Below are 15,641 nucleotides of genomic sequence, written 5' to 3' on the forward strand. Positions count from 1 at the left end.
AATGGGCCTTGAGGCCTTTTGCTGTGGTCCGCGTTCCCTGGCCTAGTAGGGTCCTGCTGAGGATGCGGCTGGCCTCCACACCTTCCCTGGAGCAGTCCCTCCCTTGGCCCATGGCAGTCCTTGCCCTGCTGCCCAGTGAACTTGGCTCACCACGTGTGCCAATGCCCCCTCCGACCTCCCTGCACTGGGCTGTGGTTGGGTAGCGAGGATGACCAGTTGTGAAGGCCACAGGGTCTTGCTCTGTACCAATTCAGCTCAGTTACTATGGACCAGGTGCTATGGGACATTCTGGGGACAGAGGTAGATGTGTGAGGTGATAACAGCCTGGAGTCATCAGCACACTAATAGCTCCGTTTACCCNTCCTGCTGAGGATGCGGCTGGCCTCCACACCTTCCCTGGAGCAGTCCCTCCCTTGGCCCATGGCAGTCCTTGCCCTGCTGCCCAGTGAACTTGGCTCACCACGTGTGCTAATGCCCCCTCCGACCTCCCTGCACTGGGCTGTGGTTGGGTAGCGAGGATGACTAGTTGTGAAGGCCACAGGGTCTTGCTCTGTACCAATTCAGCTGAGTTACTATGGACCAGGTGCTATGGGACATTCTGGGGACAGAGGTAGATGTGTGAGGTGATAACAGCCTGGAGTCATCAGCACACTAATAGCTCCGTTTACCCCCCGGGGAGTCGGATCCAATATCCCCTCTGTCCTAAGGCACAGAAACCCCCCTTACCCTCAGCCTTTCACAATGTGATGGGAGGTCACCCACGAGAACCTCACTTTGGGAAGGCTGCCAACTTCCGTGTCTGGGCCTTACGTTTCTGAGGGTCAACAGCAATGGGGAAGGGATGGCCGTCAGTTCAGATCCTCCAAGAAGCAGAAGCCAAGATGGGATGAGATATTTAGGAGACTTATTGGGGGAATTCATGCGAAGGGGAAACAAGCGGGAGGAGACGGGGAGAGCATGCAGACTGGTCCCCTGGAAAAGGAGAAAGGGAAGGAAGGAAGCTTGGGCAGGAGGAGCCCCAGACTGTCTTAGGCCGGTGGGGAGTCCCTGAGCAAAGGTCACTGATGGGAAGAATCCCGTCTGGGATCCTAATAACCCCAACTTGTGCGTTGAGAGGGAGCAGCCGGGGAAGAGCGTTGCCCCAGAGGGAGCACACGTGGCTCCAAATGTTGCAGCCGGAGCCTGTCAATCCGCTGTGCTTTCAGAATCAGGTTCTTGTAACAGAAGATCCGAACAGGCGCCTCGGTGGTCACCACAGCTAACGCCTTCTAAAACGGTCTCCAATAGGCCCTGACCGGTGTGGCTCAGGGGGTTAGGTATCGTCCTGCAAAGCAAAAGGTTGCCGTTTCCATTCCCAGCAAGAGCATGCGCCTGGGTTGCCGCCGATTCGGTCCCCAGCTGGGGCACACGCAAGAAGCAACTCATAGATGTTTCTCACATCACGCCAATGTTTCTCCTCCCCTCCCCCTCCCTTCTCTTCTCTCTAGAAATAAATAAAATCTTTTCTAAAAATAAAATGGTCTCTAACAGGGATTCACTGGGGCTCTACTTTTCTATTTTCTTTTTTTAAAAGACTTTTTTTTTATTAGAAAGAAGGGAAAAGAGGGAGAGAAACATCGATGTGGGAGAGAAAGATTGATCGGTTGCTTCTCATGAGCCCCCTACTGGGGACCTGGCCCACAACCCAGGCATGGGCCCTGACTGGGAATCGAACCAGTGACCTTTCAGCTTGCAGGATGATGCCCAACCCACTGGGCCACACTGGTCAGGCAGGGGCTCTACTTTTACATGAAAAGAGTCCCCGAGTGGGTTTCCTGGCCCACCGCTTCAGCATAACACGCCCTCTGTCTGCAGGGTCCTTCATCCCTACACTTCTCTGAGCTAAATGGGCGCATGGGTATTTTGGAAACAGTGGGGCCTGGGCTCTAACCATTCAAAAGTAGCAAAAGAGAGGAAGGGGATGTTAGAAGGCCACTAAAGGCAAATGCCACCCGCTCATTCCCTGGGTAGCAAACAGCTCTTTCATGCACCAGTCAAGAAAGAACCAGCCATCCATCAGACAGAGCGTGAGCTCCTTCATAGTCATTTTTAAGGTGCTGGACAGACTTACTTACCAGCTGAGCCGTGAGCCCGACCTCCTACTTCTTTGCTAGTAACTCCTATCCAAGCCTTCCACCCCCAACACACACACACACACACACACACACACACACACAACTCCAGGACTGTAGTGCTTGGTACTGTGTTGGTCCAGCACTGAACACTCAATGGGAGCCCAGCAGCATGACTAAACACTGATATTGGAAAGGCACGTTTGGAGAGAGGGTGCGCCCTCTGTCTGCGTGTGACATTGATGGCAGGACTATGAGTATTTAATGGGGTTGGCAAGCTGGGCCGTCCAGAGTTTTGAAGCAGTTTCGCCGTCTCTTCTAGAAAACTGTTAAACTGCCATCCATTTCCTGGAATAGTGTGGAGAAAAGCAGTCATGATACAAGCTTTCTCGGGGCCCTGACCCCTCTCTGAGCTGCCCTAGGGAGTTAACACCACACTGTGGAATGTTCTCGGAGTACCATGGTTTGCAACCCCAGGCGCGTCTGGGACCAGGCCCGGGCACATCAGTACCCGGTGCGGCAAGTGCCCAGGACCTCTCTAAGTCCCGACACATGGTTGGCACTCAAGTACCAAGAAGCCTGTTTGAAATGAATACACCATTGATTATACCCTTGGCCCGAGCATCTTTCACTCTGCAACAATCTTTCTATTTTAGATGGATTTCACTGATACTCTACTGCTTGGAAGACACAGGGCTCAATGTTCTTTCTCTTATTTCTTCAAGCCACATTAAAAAACAGAAAGTTCCAGGAGAGTGCTAAGCATCTCCTGACAAAGATGGGAGGGCAAACGTGAAGCATCTTTATTTCTTCCAAAGAGAGTTCTTGTGAACAGTTCTCTTTTGTGTGGCCGAGAGCACACCCCATCTCCTCCTCAGCTGACGTGTGCCCTCCACGCCTGGACTAGGCTGTGAGGGGAGCCAGCTGAGTTGAGGTATGGGGACAATACCCTGAAAATAGGGGCCCTGGGCTTGGGAATTGGCTGGAAATGGCCAGGTTGGCCTCCAGTAAGAGTGGGACTGCAGCCTCCTAGTCGGGGTGGAGGCTCCCGGCCACCTTCTCACAATCACTGCCACGGGTCACACGTGGTTATCCAGGCTCAGTGCTCCTGGGCATCGAGGCCATCACTGGGCCTGAACAGAAACTGTATCGGGCAGAAACTGTATCACTGGGCCTGAACTGAAACTGTTGAGTCTGCTCCCGGCTGACTCAACTCCTACGTGAGGTCTAGCTGGCCCATGGGGCTCCTACTATAGCTGGCACTCGGCCCCCTGTTTCCCACACGAATGGCCCTCTGTGCTGGAGGCAGGGCCCACGGCCGCAAAAAACAAACACAGAGTTGATCTGAATTGGCTTTGAAGGTGTGGGCTCTGTGTCACGGCATCTTTTCTACTGACTCTTCTTCAGACCAAGAGGGAAAGGAGAGGAGGATATTGATTTCCCACTGAGGAGGACGCTGCCTCAGTTTCTCATTCCATCACACCCCATGTGAGAGACAGAGTTTGTAGCTGCAGTTGTGAGGAAGGAGAGGAGATGAAAAGAAAGTGAGGGCCACGAGGGGAAGGACATAAGGAGGCCCAAGTGGAGATCAAGGATGCTTTTGGATGGGGCCTGGGGCTCGCAGCCTCTCCCACACCCCCTTTCACAAACCCTGGTTCCTTTGTCTCTCCAGAGCAGAACGCATACCCAGGAGGAGACCAGACCAGCACCTGGACCCTCCCTGGGCACAGATTCAGCTGGAGCAGCATGGAGACTGCACGACGCAGACAACCGTTCAACACCCAACACGCTCGACTGCCGAGCTAGAGCAACGGAGTCAACGGGTGTGGGCTCCGCTCCACGTGATGCAGCGGATGAGTTGGTTTATCATCCCGTGCGCTGTGGCAGGTGTTCCTGGGGCGTCAGGACAGGCGGGGCAGCACCTTGGGCACCCCTTCCCCGCTAAACAAGGGTATGAACAGTCAAGAACTCTATATCATCCTTCAATTTATAAGCCACTTTATTCCACTCCCTTGAACATCACAGCCTGGCTCAATTTCAGACAGAGCAGAATCCATTTCCAGGGGTCCCTCAACATGGCAATGACAATGAGCAGCCCGGCATAGGAGTGACATAAACCTTCAGGCATCCAGCCTTCTGGGTGCTGCAGAGTTCCTCGGCCAAAAAGGAGTGCATTGGATTAGACATGCAAAGGCTTTCCCGGGAAGAAGGAGGAGAAGAAAAACAACCCCCGAGAAAATACAGACAGGGTCAATGGCAGGCCAGGATGAGGGCTATTTCCGTACATCCGGGGTGTGTTGGCGTTCATTAGCCATGCGTCTGGCTCTCGTTTTCTTTCCTAAACAGCTGGAGACCCTCCTCCCTGCCCCACACTCCAGCTCCAGGTTCCAGGGAATAAACGAGGCTGGCTTAACAAGCTATGGTGACCAAGGGCAGAGCCCAGTGGGTTTCCCAAACATTCACTCGCTTCAGCATCTAAGGAGAATTAAAGGGGGGATTAGATCTTTAATCAAGATCCGGTGAAAATTAGGCGTGACTCCTGAGCACTGTGGATAGAGGTGCTGGGTCACCTTGCCCCCTCTGCACTCCATGTCTTAGGTTAATTCCCTACTTTTCAAAACTAGATTTTACCACTCAGGCCACAGAGGAACTTGGCAAGTCTCAGGATAAAACACTATGAGAAAGTGACACTCAGAGGAGAATTAAAATTCTTTCACTGAGTCCAGGTCTCAAAATTTCATCCTGCACAATTGGTTCATTTTGGTCAACCACACCAGTTTGGATTTTTGCTACCCGTTGAAATGGATTCAAGTAATATCCAAGAATCTGGAGGTTGGAAGAAGCTCAGAGTCATCTTTCTCAAGCTTACGACATCTATCTCTCTGGGACAGCAGACAGGCCTACCGGGGAACCTCACTGCCTTCTCTTGGGGCAGCTGAGTGTTTGGGTTTCCTCATGCTTACTGCCTACCAAAATGTCACTCCCCTGCGACCTGCAATTTTTTCTCTTAACTTTACGTTCCGATTAATGGGTATGAGGTCCCCTGACGGACCACAAATCAAATTTGTGCTGTCGCTTCTGGAAATAAAGATCTGCATTCAAAGAACACGGTGACGGAAAACACCTTTCAATTTCCCATAGCAGGACTTGGAAATCAGACACACTCGCCCCTGGCTTCTTCACGCTGAATCAGATGATGGTTCAACCTCCAACTCCCGGTAGGGCCAGCCGAGGCCCAGAAAGTGGTCCTTTCCGATGCAGCTCCCTAACTGTTCACGTGGATTCAACCACCGGGGAGTCCCTACCGGGTCTCCAGAATATTGATCACCCCCCAAATAATGCTGCCAATGAGCTGCGGGGCTGGCGGTCAAGCCATCGCCTCATCTCTCTCCTAAGGTTGACCCTCTGGCGCTTCAATGGATGAGCCCCCTTCAGCCTGCTCTGCTTCTGTCCCCAGGCACCGCTACTCTGGAAAGGCGTTCACAATTCAGTTTGGGGCCTAGTCATGGTTACTTGGTACTTTTCTGGAATATATAAAATATACCTGTTGATGGGTGCATTTGTGCAAAGACAGATATGACTGTAAAACAAGACACAGACGTTCATTATAGTTGGCTTACTTCACAATAAGCTACTAGAAACAGTCTTCTGTAATAAGTTCGGATTAGTGCTTACTACACATGCATTTTATTTAAACAAGGCAAAACACTTAATTTGGTCTGCAATACCCAATATTTTATATACAGCATTCTTTTCTTTCTCTCTCTTTCTTTCTTTCTCTTTCTTTCTTTCTTTCTTTCTTTCTTTCTTTCTTTCTTTCTTTCTTTTTTAAATCACAAGAGGCAACAAGATGGGTCTGGTCTTGGAATATATGTTGCCATTTGTGATTAATTTCCAAAGAAACTCATCCTAGCTCAACTAGTGTAAACCTGTGAAAAAAGAGCTGAGCCATCTTTTCCTTGTTGCTACTAATTTATCTTGAAATGTTCACAGCTTAAAAACTACAGCCCGCTGGGAATGGGGTAGGGCAGGCCTGCGAGGGGGACTTCCGCAGGTCCCTTTAACAGCCTGGCCCCAGAAGCTTCCTTACTCTTACTTTGGGAAGCCTACGTCCAGCGCCATCGCCCCTCAGGCACGTGTGACAACAGACCCGGGCGGAGTTTTGTTTTTCCAACAAGCCCCTCAAAGCCTGCCGTCCCATCCCGGCACCAGATTGGTTTCCCTTTTTCTGCCTCTCCAAGTCTTCGGTGTTAGAACAGAGACATTAGAATCAAGAGGAAATAATAATGACGATTAAAAGTCGTCAGAACAACGAACACCACAAAGTCTGTGCAGGTCGCACATGCTCTCCACAAGCGTTGGGGTTCGGGGCACCCCCAGGAAGCGTCCACCACAGAAGAAGCTGAAGGCGTCATGAGGAAGGTGCATCTGACCGCACAGGGAACAGCATCACCATCAATATTTGGCCAAAAAAAAAAAGTTAAAAAGAAAAATCAAAAGGGAACACAAGCAGCTCTACGATTCGTGGGGCGCAGGCTCAGAACTGGCCGGTGCTGCTGGGGTCGCACTGCAGGAGGCGCACGATGGACGGGTCGCTCTTGGCCCCTCGGATGAACTCTTCCAGGGAGAGTTTTCCTAGACAGCGGGAGAATGGAGCACGGGTGAGTGGTGGCAGGTGGCAGCTGGCGAACCTACGCTCTTCCCACTGCATCTCGGAGGCAGTGACGGCTCCCGCTGTGCCTGTGGGCCCACACCTGCCCTGAGGCCCACACTGTGTCTTCTGGATGTAAGACCCACACACATTTCTTCCTGAGAGCCCACTGTGCACCTGGCCTGGCAGGGTGCTGGGTGGCCCTGATGTGACCCCTGCCCTCTTGACTTTTCCACCCTGTGGGGCTCACTCAGTGTTTGTGGAAGGAATGGCCCCGGGCCTTCATGAGACCGAGCTGGGCTCTCTGGGCCTGGGGGCCCAGATGTCACTGGAGACTCCGGGCTCCTTCAGGTCACTTGGGGGTCACTTGGGCCTCTGCATGAGGCCACCGTGATAGCTAAGGGACGGCCCTTTTTGGACAGCACATGCAGTAAGGAAAATAAAGGGGTGTGTGGGCAAGGCAGAGGGGTGCCCCCAGTCCCTCCTGTCAACTGGGGTGCTTTTCTCCTACCCTGACAGCCCCCTGGGATATCACTCCTACATGTGTCCCTTCCAGAAGGTCCCTCTCTCAGGCTGTTGGAAGGAGGCAAAGTTTCTCCTCCATTTCTGGTGCTGGCAGAGGGCCCCTCCCTGGGAGGAGCTGCCAGGCCTTTCCACTCAGCTTTGCTGCTGCTTTCTCTGTCCTCCCAGGGTCTGTGTGCTCCCAGCTGCTGTGGGTTTGGCCCCCACGCCCACTGAACTGCATCCTTCAATGAAGCTCGGACCTCTGGCCTCTATTGCCTTTTATTTCTCGACTAATTCCAGCTCCAGGCCGGAGGGGTGCCATCTATTGGAGTCTTTACCTTCCACCCCAGTAAAGTCTGTCTTCCCCTCAGCCACAACCCCTTCCCCCAGATCCTAGTTCTTGGTTAGCCAAATTCACCTTATCTACATGAAGGGAAAAGGCAGGAGTTAATTTATCTATTGATTCTCAATATGCAGAGCAGGCCCTAAGCCTTGTGTCCTGGCCATGTTTTATGAGCTATGCCCGGGCTCAGGCACTGGTTGAAATGGTGACAGTTTCCTCAGGTGTAAAGGCTGGCATGAGGGAAAGGAGATGACAGTGGTCCCTTGACCACTTTGGTACCACCCTGAGGTACCACCCCTCCCTCCCCTCCCCCATCCACCCACCCAAGGCCGTGGGGGCCCACTTGGCTCCGCGAAACCAAACACAGAGTGAGTGAGAGAGAGCCTGCTAACACCCCAGCCAGCCAGGGGAAAGCCACCAGGGCCTGGGTAGAATGACACCAAGTCCCTCCCCACTTTCTCACTAGCTCACCTGCAGGGACCCAGCCTGCTCTGGGCTGGGCCTGTCCCCACCCTACTCCTTCTCTGGCCTGCTCCACAGAGCAGGCAGGAGGAGCCACTTTTACAAAGAAAGGGCTGTGAGCCAGGTCCTTGTGGCCAGTATCTTGTCCCCAAGTGGCATTTCCCTGCTTGGACACCCCCAGCCCCTCCAGCAGCCCAGCTCGGAGCAGAGTGAAGCGGCCTCAGCCACCTACCATCTCTATTGGTGTCCATCTGGCGGAAGATTTTTTCTGTCCTTTTCTCTGGGGTTGACTCATCTTCAGGCATTTTCATTACGGAGGAAACCATCTTGTAGATCGCCTGGGGACAGACGCAACACAGTGGGAAGAGGAAAACATGGGCTGCATCGGCCCACAATAGCCCTGTCATTAAATCTCCCCGATACAGGGGTGAAGTGAGGGAATGCTCCCCTTTCACACGGGGCCTGGCCCCAGAGCCTGCTGATGTGTTGCGGAAACAGATGCACAGTCTCTGATGGCCGTAGAGCTTTGCTGCGACACTGAGAAACTTCAGGAGTGACAGCTGTCAGGGAGACCCACCAGACCCCTGGGTGTGAAACTTCAATGCGCAAATGAATGCCCTGGGAATCTTGTGAAAATGCAGAATCCGACTGGGTAGGGTGGGTTGGGAGGTGGAAAGGGGGGTGTCAGATTCTGCAATTCCAACAAGCTCCTGTGTGATGCTGATGCTGCCGTTCTGAGGACCCCACTTCTAGGAGAAGGCTGCAGGTGACACTCCTCAGGCCAGAGGGACAGGTTGGTGTCGGCTGTGGTCTCCAGCTAGGACACTCAGGAAGCTATGCACCTGACAGTCTGCAAGTGGGGGCCCTGGTCTCACAGACAGGTGTTACCCACCCATCCAGTGCCTGTCCCCTTGTATGCGACAATCGTCTCACATTCCTTCTCAGCAAGTTCCTAAATGTCCCCAAAAGGGGAACAACCTGCCATCCACGGTCTGGCCTAACTAATTATGCAGTGTCAGGCTTCAGATAGACTGGGCCCATCTGAAACCTGACGAGAAAAGGGGGCCCTCCTGAAAGAGCTCTGTGAGCAGCACTGAGCCAGCCTCCCCACCACTGTGAACCACCCCCCTCCCCCCAGAAAGGGCCCTGGTTGTCAGATGCAGTTTTATGTGGGGAAAAAAAAGGAAAGTCATTGTTTTCATCCCCAGATCATGAGTGCTAATCAGATTTACTTTGGGAACTTTAGCTCTGGGAAGGAGTTTTAGATGTGAATTTTGCCAGAGGATGGACACAAAAATACAGAAAGTTCTGGAACTCCATGTGCAGTGGAGTTGGAGGGAGGAGGGAAGCAAGACAGCCAAGGGCAGGCAGCCTCCAGATGAGAAATGGGAGCAAGACTGATACTGAAGGCTGAACTTACCTGCTTTACAGTCTTATTTAGGATCAGCCTGCCCTGAGTCCCTAAAATGTTCTGGGGGGCGGGGGTAAATATTCTACTCTCACTGGTAACACCAGAGTGAAAAGGGGACTCACCAGTGTGCTGCCCTTGGGCTGATCTCGCCCCTTGGGGACCCCTCAGGCCAGGCTTCCTGAGTCTGTCTTGAAGTCACCCAAAACTCTCACTGAACTTGAGCGCTGCCTCTGCAGCGATTCTGTCTGGGAGGAAGGTCAAGCTCACAGCCGTGGCCTTGTCTGGGACCACGGGTGTCCCTGGGATAAACTTGGCCACAGTCAACTTTCCCAAGAAACATTCATGAAAGCGCGCTCTGGAGGCAAGGAGCAAGCCACACACGGACTCCTACCCGCCGTCCCCTCCAGCCCAGGCCTACACCGCCATCTGTGCTGGGGTGAGTGCGCCCCGTGCCAAGCTGCTGGGGAAACCTGACTCCTTGGGGAAACTAGAAAAGGCTACAGAGAGGTAGCTGTCCAAGTGGGAAAAAGAGATGCTTGGATTTCACAGGCCAGGTAAATATTTAGTAACAAGAGTAGAAAGCAGAAGTCTTTCATTCTTTTTCTTTTTTTTTAAAATTGTCCAGTTACAGTTGTCCCCATTTCCCCCTGCTGCAGAAGAAAGTCTTTCTAGGCCAGCAGTATCTGGAGACCTAGCACCCTTTCCTTTGCGTTCTTTCTCCTACTGGAAGCTCTTCTCGTAGCTGTTGACCCAGTGTCTGGGAACTGGGACACCAGCTGAGGAACACACACATACCTCACAGGAATGTCAAGCTTACGAGCAATCTAAATGTCCTGTGAATTCACAAGCACAGGAGTCTTAAAACAACAACAAAAACAGCATCTAGTGTTGCACTAGATCACGTAAGTACGACCTCTTTCAAGGAGCAGGAGCTGACCAGCTTCACAAGTTGTAGAGGTGATATGGGAAGAGCATTGAGCAGCAAACTGTAACTTAACTTTTTTGGCCGAAGTCTAAAGGATACATGTGTGACATGGCCTCGACTTTGGGGGCTCTTTATTCCTTCCCTGAGTCTGGTCTGGCCTCAGGAAACTCATCTCACTTGGTACCTCTGGGTGCCACCTGCTGCGTGTCTGGAACTGGCCAAAAGACGGATCCCCCGGTTCAGAGGCTTTGCAGAGGTTGTAGTGAGCCTGGCAACCCGTCCAACCCACACCTTGGTTTCCTGGACCAGCAGCTTTGTTTAGACTCTTATCTGAGTGCTTACCTGTCTCTCTTCTCTTACCTTGAAATCCTATCTGTGTGCTAAGAGCAGACTGATATGTTACCCTCCTCCAGGAAGCCTTCTATGGTCTTTTTTTCTTCTCTGCTATGCATAATTTTCCTTCCTCTCAAATGGCTCCATCTAAACCTCTCCTGAATCATTTCATTCCCCTCACTCCAACTTGTAGTTACCCAGGACACTGCCATTTCAGATGTGAGGGTGGCTAACGGCTCTGGCTATTCACCGACCCCCTGTGAGTCCCGAACACGGGGTTGGCGTGGGCTTACGCTCACTAACTTTAGCGGATTCATTCAGGAATAACTGTTCCCCATCCCAGCACCTTCTTCATGCTTCTCGTCCTCTCTCAATGTTCTTTCTTATGCTTCTCATTCTCAAGCTCCTCCCTTACCCTTTCATAATTTTTTCTCATTTCCCCACCCTCTTTTCTTTTTCTTCTCCTTTTCTTCATATAATTATATATATTTATGTGAAAACTCTCAGTCTGTCGGAAATGACGGGCTCTCACCTTAGAAACCCTTCAAATTGGCTCCTGGATACACACTGGATGCTGCAGACAACTTCAGGGCCCGGGGACTGAGGATCCCACTCACAGACCCCAGGTCAGGGGGATGCCTGCTCTTCATTCACTGCCCCAGCCCAAGCTCAGTCACTCACCCATTCACTCCATCATGCACCAAATCACTATTGATCAACTACTACATACCAGGCCTTACCATCTACCCTATCCTTGCCATCACGGGTTTACTGATAAATAAGGCAGACCAACATTATTCAAACAACCAAAGACATGCATATAAAACCTCTGTTGAAAGCAGTGCCAGAAAGGAAGGGGTGTGGTTTTAGGCGGTGATGTGTTGGGGATGCTGGGCCTCGTCAGGAGAGTCTGTCTAGGCTGCCCTGAGGAGTGAAGACTGAGCAAAGAGGTGAACAAAACATAGAGCTTAGAGAGGTAAAGGACAGAGCGAAACACACGTGTAGACACGGAGGCGGGGGAAACGGTAAGAAGGCTGAGAGAGCGTGCAGGGGAGTGGGCACAAGGTGGGGAGCCAGAGCGGGCAGAGAGAGACCCCTGGGCCTTGTGTACTTAGAGACCACAGTACTGGTGTTTCTCCAACGAGCAGCGCACAGATGGGACTGCTAAGAAGTTCAAATGTATTATCTCCATCTACTTCTCCGATTACTGCTATTCCCTTATTTGTAGGCAGTGGTATTGAGAGAATGAAAAATGATTATTCATAATCTAATACTTACTGAGTGCCTACTGTGTGCTAGGCGATGGGGATTCATTTATTAACAAGACTGAGGGGCTCTTTTTTATTTTATATCTCACCGGTCCTCTGGCACCGGGCTTGGGAGACACCACAATGAAGACCAAAGCACTTAGATGGGTATGGTGATTCTCATAATGCCTTAATAATCATTATGGAAGCCTGCGCCTACACGATGTCTGGGCCCTCTGGTGGCAAGTAAAACCCACCAATCCGAAGCATTCCTTGTGGCTCTGAGCCTCTAATAACTGGGGCTCACAAAATTATCATTATGGCATTGCAATGGGAAGTCAGCTGTGTAATAACCTACAGATTACTCCCTAAAACTCTTGGTTGAACAAATGAAGGAACGACCCAGGAGACAAATGGGTTTGTACCAGAAAATGAGGCTCTCACACTCAACAGAAGTCTCAGCCGAAGAGTCAGCCGTTAGGCAAAAGGAGTGGGGTTGGGACAGAGGAATAAGAAGGTTAATACAACACAAAAGAAAGACAAACAACAACAAAGTCAGGATGCCCTTACATGAACATATGTGCAAACGGGGAGCAAAAGGCTAATGTCTGAGTACCCTGTGGGGTCGGGGTGGGAGTGAGGGCTCCGTGAAGAGACCCACATTTACAGATGGCTCTCATAGCACTCCAATGAGATGGTTTTTGTTTTTCAAATGTGCATCAACTCGCAGACAGGAAGTACACAAAACCATGTCTATGACGTGGGTGGGACTGGAGCAGTGAGCAAAGAGCTGGGGTGACAAGTCCCAGTGATCCCGAGAGTAAGACGATGACAGCCTGGCAGAATCACATTTAGGGTGCTGTCTGTCCCTTTGCTCCCTTCCCATGGCACCAACGGCCCAGTGCTGATGGTATTAGAACTTCAGAATCCAGGACTTCACAGCACAAAGAGGGAAAGACAACTCCAGACAGCAATCTGAAACAAATCACGTCTTTTACTAGCTCCAATTGCACCCCCACCTCCACACCCCCAAATTAATGGGATTAAACCATAAAGAGGCCAGGCTACTTCCCTACTTTATTTTTAGCAACATCCATGAGAGGCCCAGCGGGGACATCCTGTTTTTAATTAAACTTGAAGAACCCCATTCTTGTCTCCGGACAAATGCAGAGCAAGGGGACACCCACGAGCCCAGCTCTGGCTGCCCTTTGCAGGCCCCGTGGCCAGGGGCCTCGCCAGCTTCCTTACGGTCTTCCTATATCTTTCTTTCTATTTTCCTCTTGGAATGTTGGAAAGGAAGGACTCCCGTCCAAACCCATAAAATTTGTTGGGGGGCAGGTACAATCCCAAGAGTTAAAGCTCACCCCTCTAAGGAGACCAGACTGACTCCTCTCATCTGAAGATGTAGGGTCTTCTAACAGGAAGGACGTCCGAGGCCCCACAACCAACCAAGGACAAAAGAAGTGAGGCAGTACAGGGCTGTTTTTAGATTCTAGGTGAAGGTCAGCCCCCTCCTTAGAAGGCTATCACATACCAGAAAAGGGGGTGGAGGGAGGCCACTGGAATATTTCCTGGAAACACATTCAAAATTGGAAGAATGGCTATGTATCTGGAATGGTATAGGACGTTCTTATGTAGAGCTGGAAGAATATGTCAAGTAAGTGACTTTCCTAACAGTCTACGGAGGTGGCGCTTTCGGCACGTCTGCAGGTGGAGGGAAGATAAGGGGAAAAATAGAGGCCCCGCCTCCTTCCAACTAAGCAGCTCCATTCGTACATTAGGTTTCATGCAAGATTTTACTTGAAGCAAACTCATAGTTCTCCACCCCCCAACTTTATTATTTTGTAAAGAGCCCTATCATCATCCTATAATCAAGTCAAAGAGAGCCCTGGCACCTCTCCACCACCTGTCATCATATCCAGGCTGTCACCAGACCTATTAAAACTGCCTTCTTAATGTTTTCTTAAATCCATTATTCCTTCTACCACTGTCTTGTCATATTTCAAGTCACTGGTAGTACCCATCATATGTAGATACGGGTAGTTAATATTTTTCTATCTTATGTGAAGTGTTCTGCAAAGGCATCTTCAAACAGCCCCTTCCAAAGGACCCTTGGACTGTCCTAAACAGGCATTCTGGAGTTTGTGTTTGGGGGGTAGGGGGGCAATAATGAGTTTGTGTTTGGAATGTTGACCTTGAGGTACCAGCACAACATCTTGCGATGTCCATCAACAGTTGAAATTAGCAGAGGTGAAGATTTGCATGTAATCTGTATTTTCATCCATAAAATGGGGCCAATTAAGGTTGTCGTGAGGATCAAATGAAATCACCTATGTGTATTAGGTTGACTAGTGTTCTGCAGAAAACCATGTCCATCCAGAACCTGTGAGCCTGATTTGGAAATAGGGTTTTTGAAGATGTAATCAGGTTAAAAATGAGATCACACTAGATTAGGGCAGGCCCCAATCAGTCCAATGACTGGTGTCCTGAAAAGAAGAAAATTTGGACACAGGCATACAGAGAGAATGTCGCGTGACAAGGGAGGCAGAGAGGAGAGGATACACCTGCAAGACAAAAGTCACCCAGGATGGCCAGCTACCACCTGAGGCTAGGAAAGAGGCATGGAACAGATAGATAGCCCTTAGGAAGTCTCCAGAAGAAACCAACCTTGCCCACTCCTTGATTATGGACTTCTGGCCTCCAGAACTGTGACAGAATAAGTTCCTCTTGTTCTAAGCTACCCAGTTGACTGTACTTTGTTATGACAACCTTAGGAAACTAATACAGTGTGAAGAGGACTTAGCACCATGACCAGCCCATAACACGCACAGAGAAGATGAAACTGCTGGAGGGAATGAAAGGAGAAAAGTGCTGTGGCTGGCACACTGCTTGGGAATAGCCGTGTGCAGGGAGCAGAAGGAACAGGAGTCCACAGAGGAGACTGGGAGGGAGGAGCCAGAGAGGGTAGACCTCACTCACACTGCCAGGTGGGGTGCTCAATGCAAAGGGTTAAACTCAAACTATAGTGTGGCTTGGCATGGTAAGATCAATCCCCTAATAAGAAAAGGCACAACCAAACACGACTAATAAGCAAGCGCTAAGGTTCCTTCTAAGAGAAAGTCACCAGTGTAAGTAATTGCTTTCAAGAGTTTCCTCCAGGAAAGAAATCTAAGTTGCATTCCAGAGTGACATTTGTGGTCCATATTTATAATTGAGAATTAGGCAAGAGTTAGGAGCTGAATTCCCAGAGGCCATATCACGATGGACTAGAAGCTCCCTCCATGCCCCATTTTTATTTCAGAATCAGAAGAGCACAGTGTTTCAGGCCCCCAAGGATTATAGTGTCGATGACACCAATTTAGAAAGATCACTGGGAGAAAAAAATTCAAGTGCCACTCAGGAAGTGGATCCAAAAAGGATGTACAGAAGTCTCCCTGGTCCTGACTTTTGTTCTCTGAGATACAAATATTTACAGTCCGGTTGCCTGAAATGGTCCCAGTTGGTACTCACAACTGGGCGGGGTTAGCCTGTGAGTTTGGTGCTACCGCAGGGCAGACCTTTGCATGGCCACCTCCTCATCCGGTTGCTCTACAGCTATGTATGCCTTATTCACCACATGAGTGAATCAGAAACAAATTCTTCTCCCCATATGCT

The 15,641-nt window shown here is 50.7% G+C and overlaps 1 protein-coding gene across 4 annotated transcripts in view; it reads right to left on the reverse strand.

The window, feature by feature from the left end:
* Positions 1 to 5,951: 5,951 nt before the first annotated feature.
* Positions 5,952 to 15,641, reverse strand: part of NCALD (neurocalcin delta) — a 155,867-nt gene continuing 146,177 nt past the window's right edge. For all 4 annotated transcript variants that reach the window (XM_037048302.1, XM_037048301.1, XM_037048304.1 and 1 more), the window contains 2 exons: positions 8,304 to 8,409; positions 5,952 to 6,746 (listed from right to left, as the gene is read on the reverse strand). In XM_037048302.1, coding sequence (XP_036904197.1) covers positions 6,649 to 6,746; positions 8,304 to 8,409 — 204 coding nt within the window. In that variant the 3' untranslated portion in view covers positions 5,952 to 6,648. The remainder of the gene's footprint in view (positions 6,747 to 8,303; positions 8,410 to 15,641) is intronic.

Source organism: Sturnira hondurensis, unplaced genomic scaffold (genome assembly GCF_014824575.4).
Source record: "Sturnira hondurensis isolate 20B ecotype Veracruz unplaced genomic scaffold, ASM1482457v3 Scaffold0006413, whole genome shotgun sequence".
In the NCBI taxonomy this organism is placed as follows: domain Eukaryota; kingdom Metazoa; phylum Chordata; class Mammalia; order Chiroptera; family Phyllostomidae; genus Sturnira; species Sturnira hondurensis.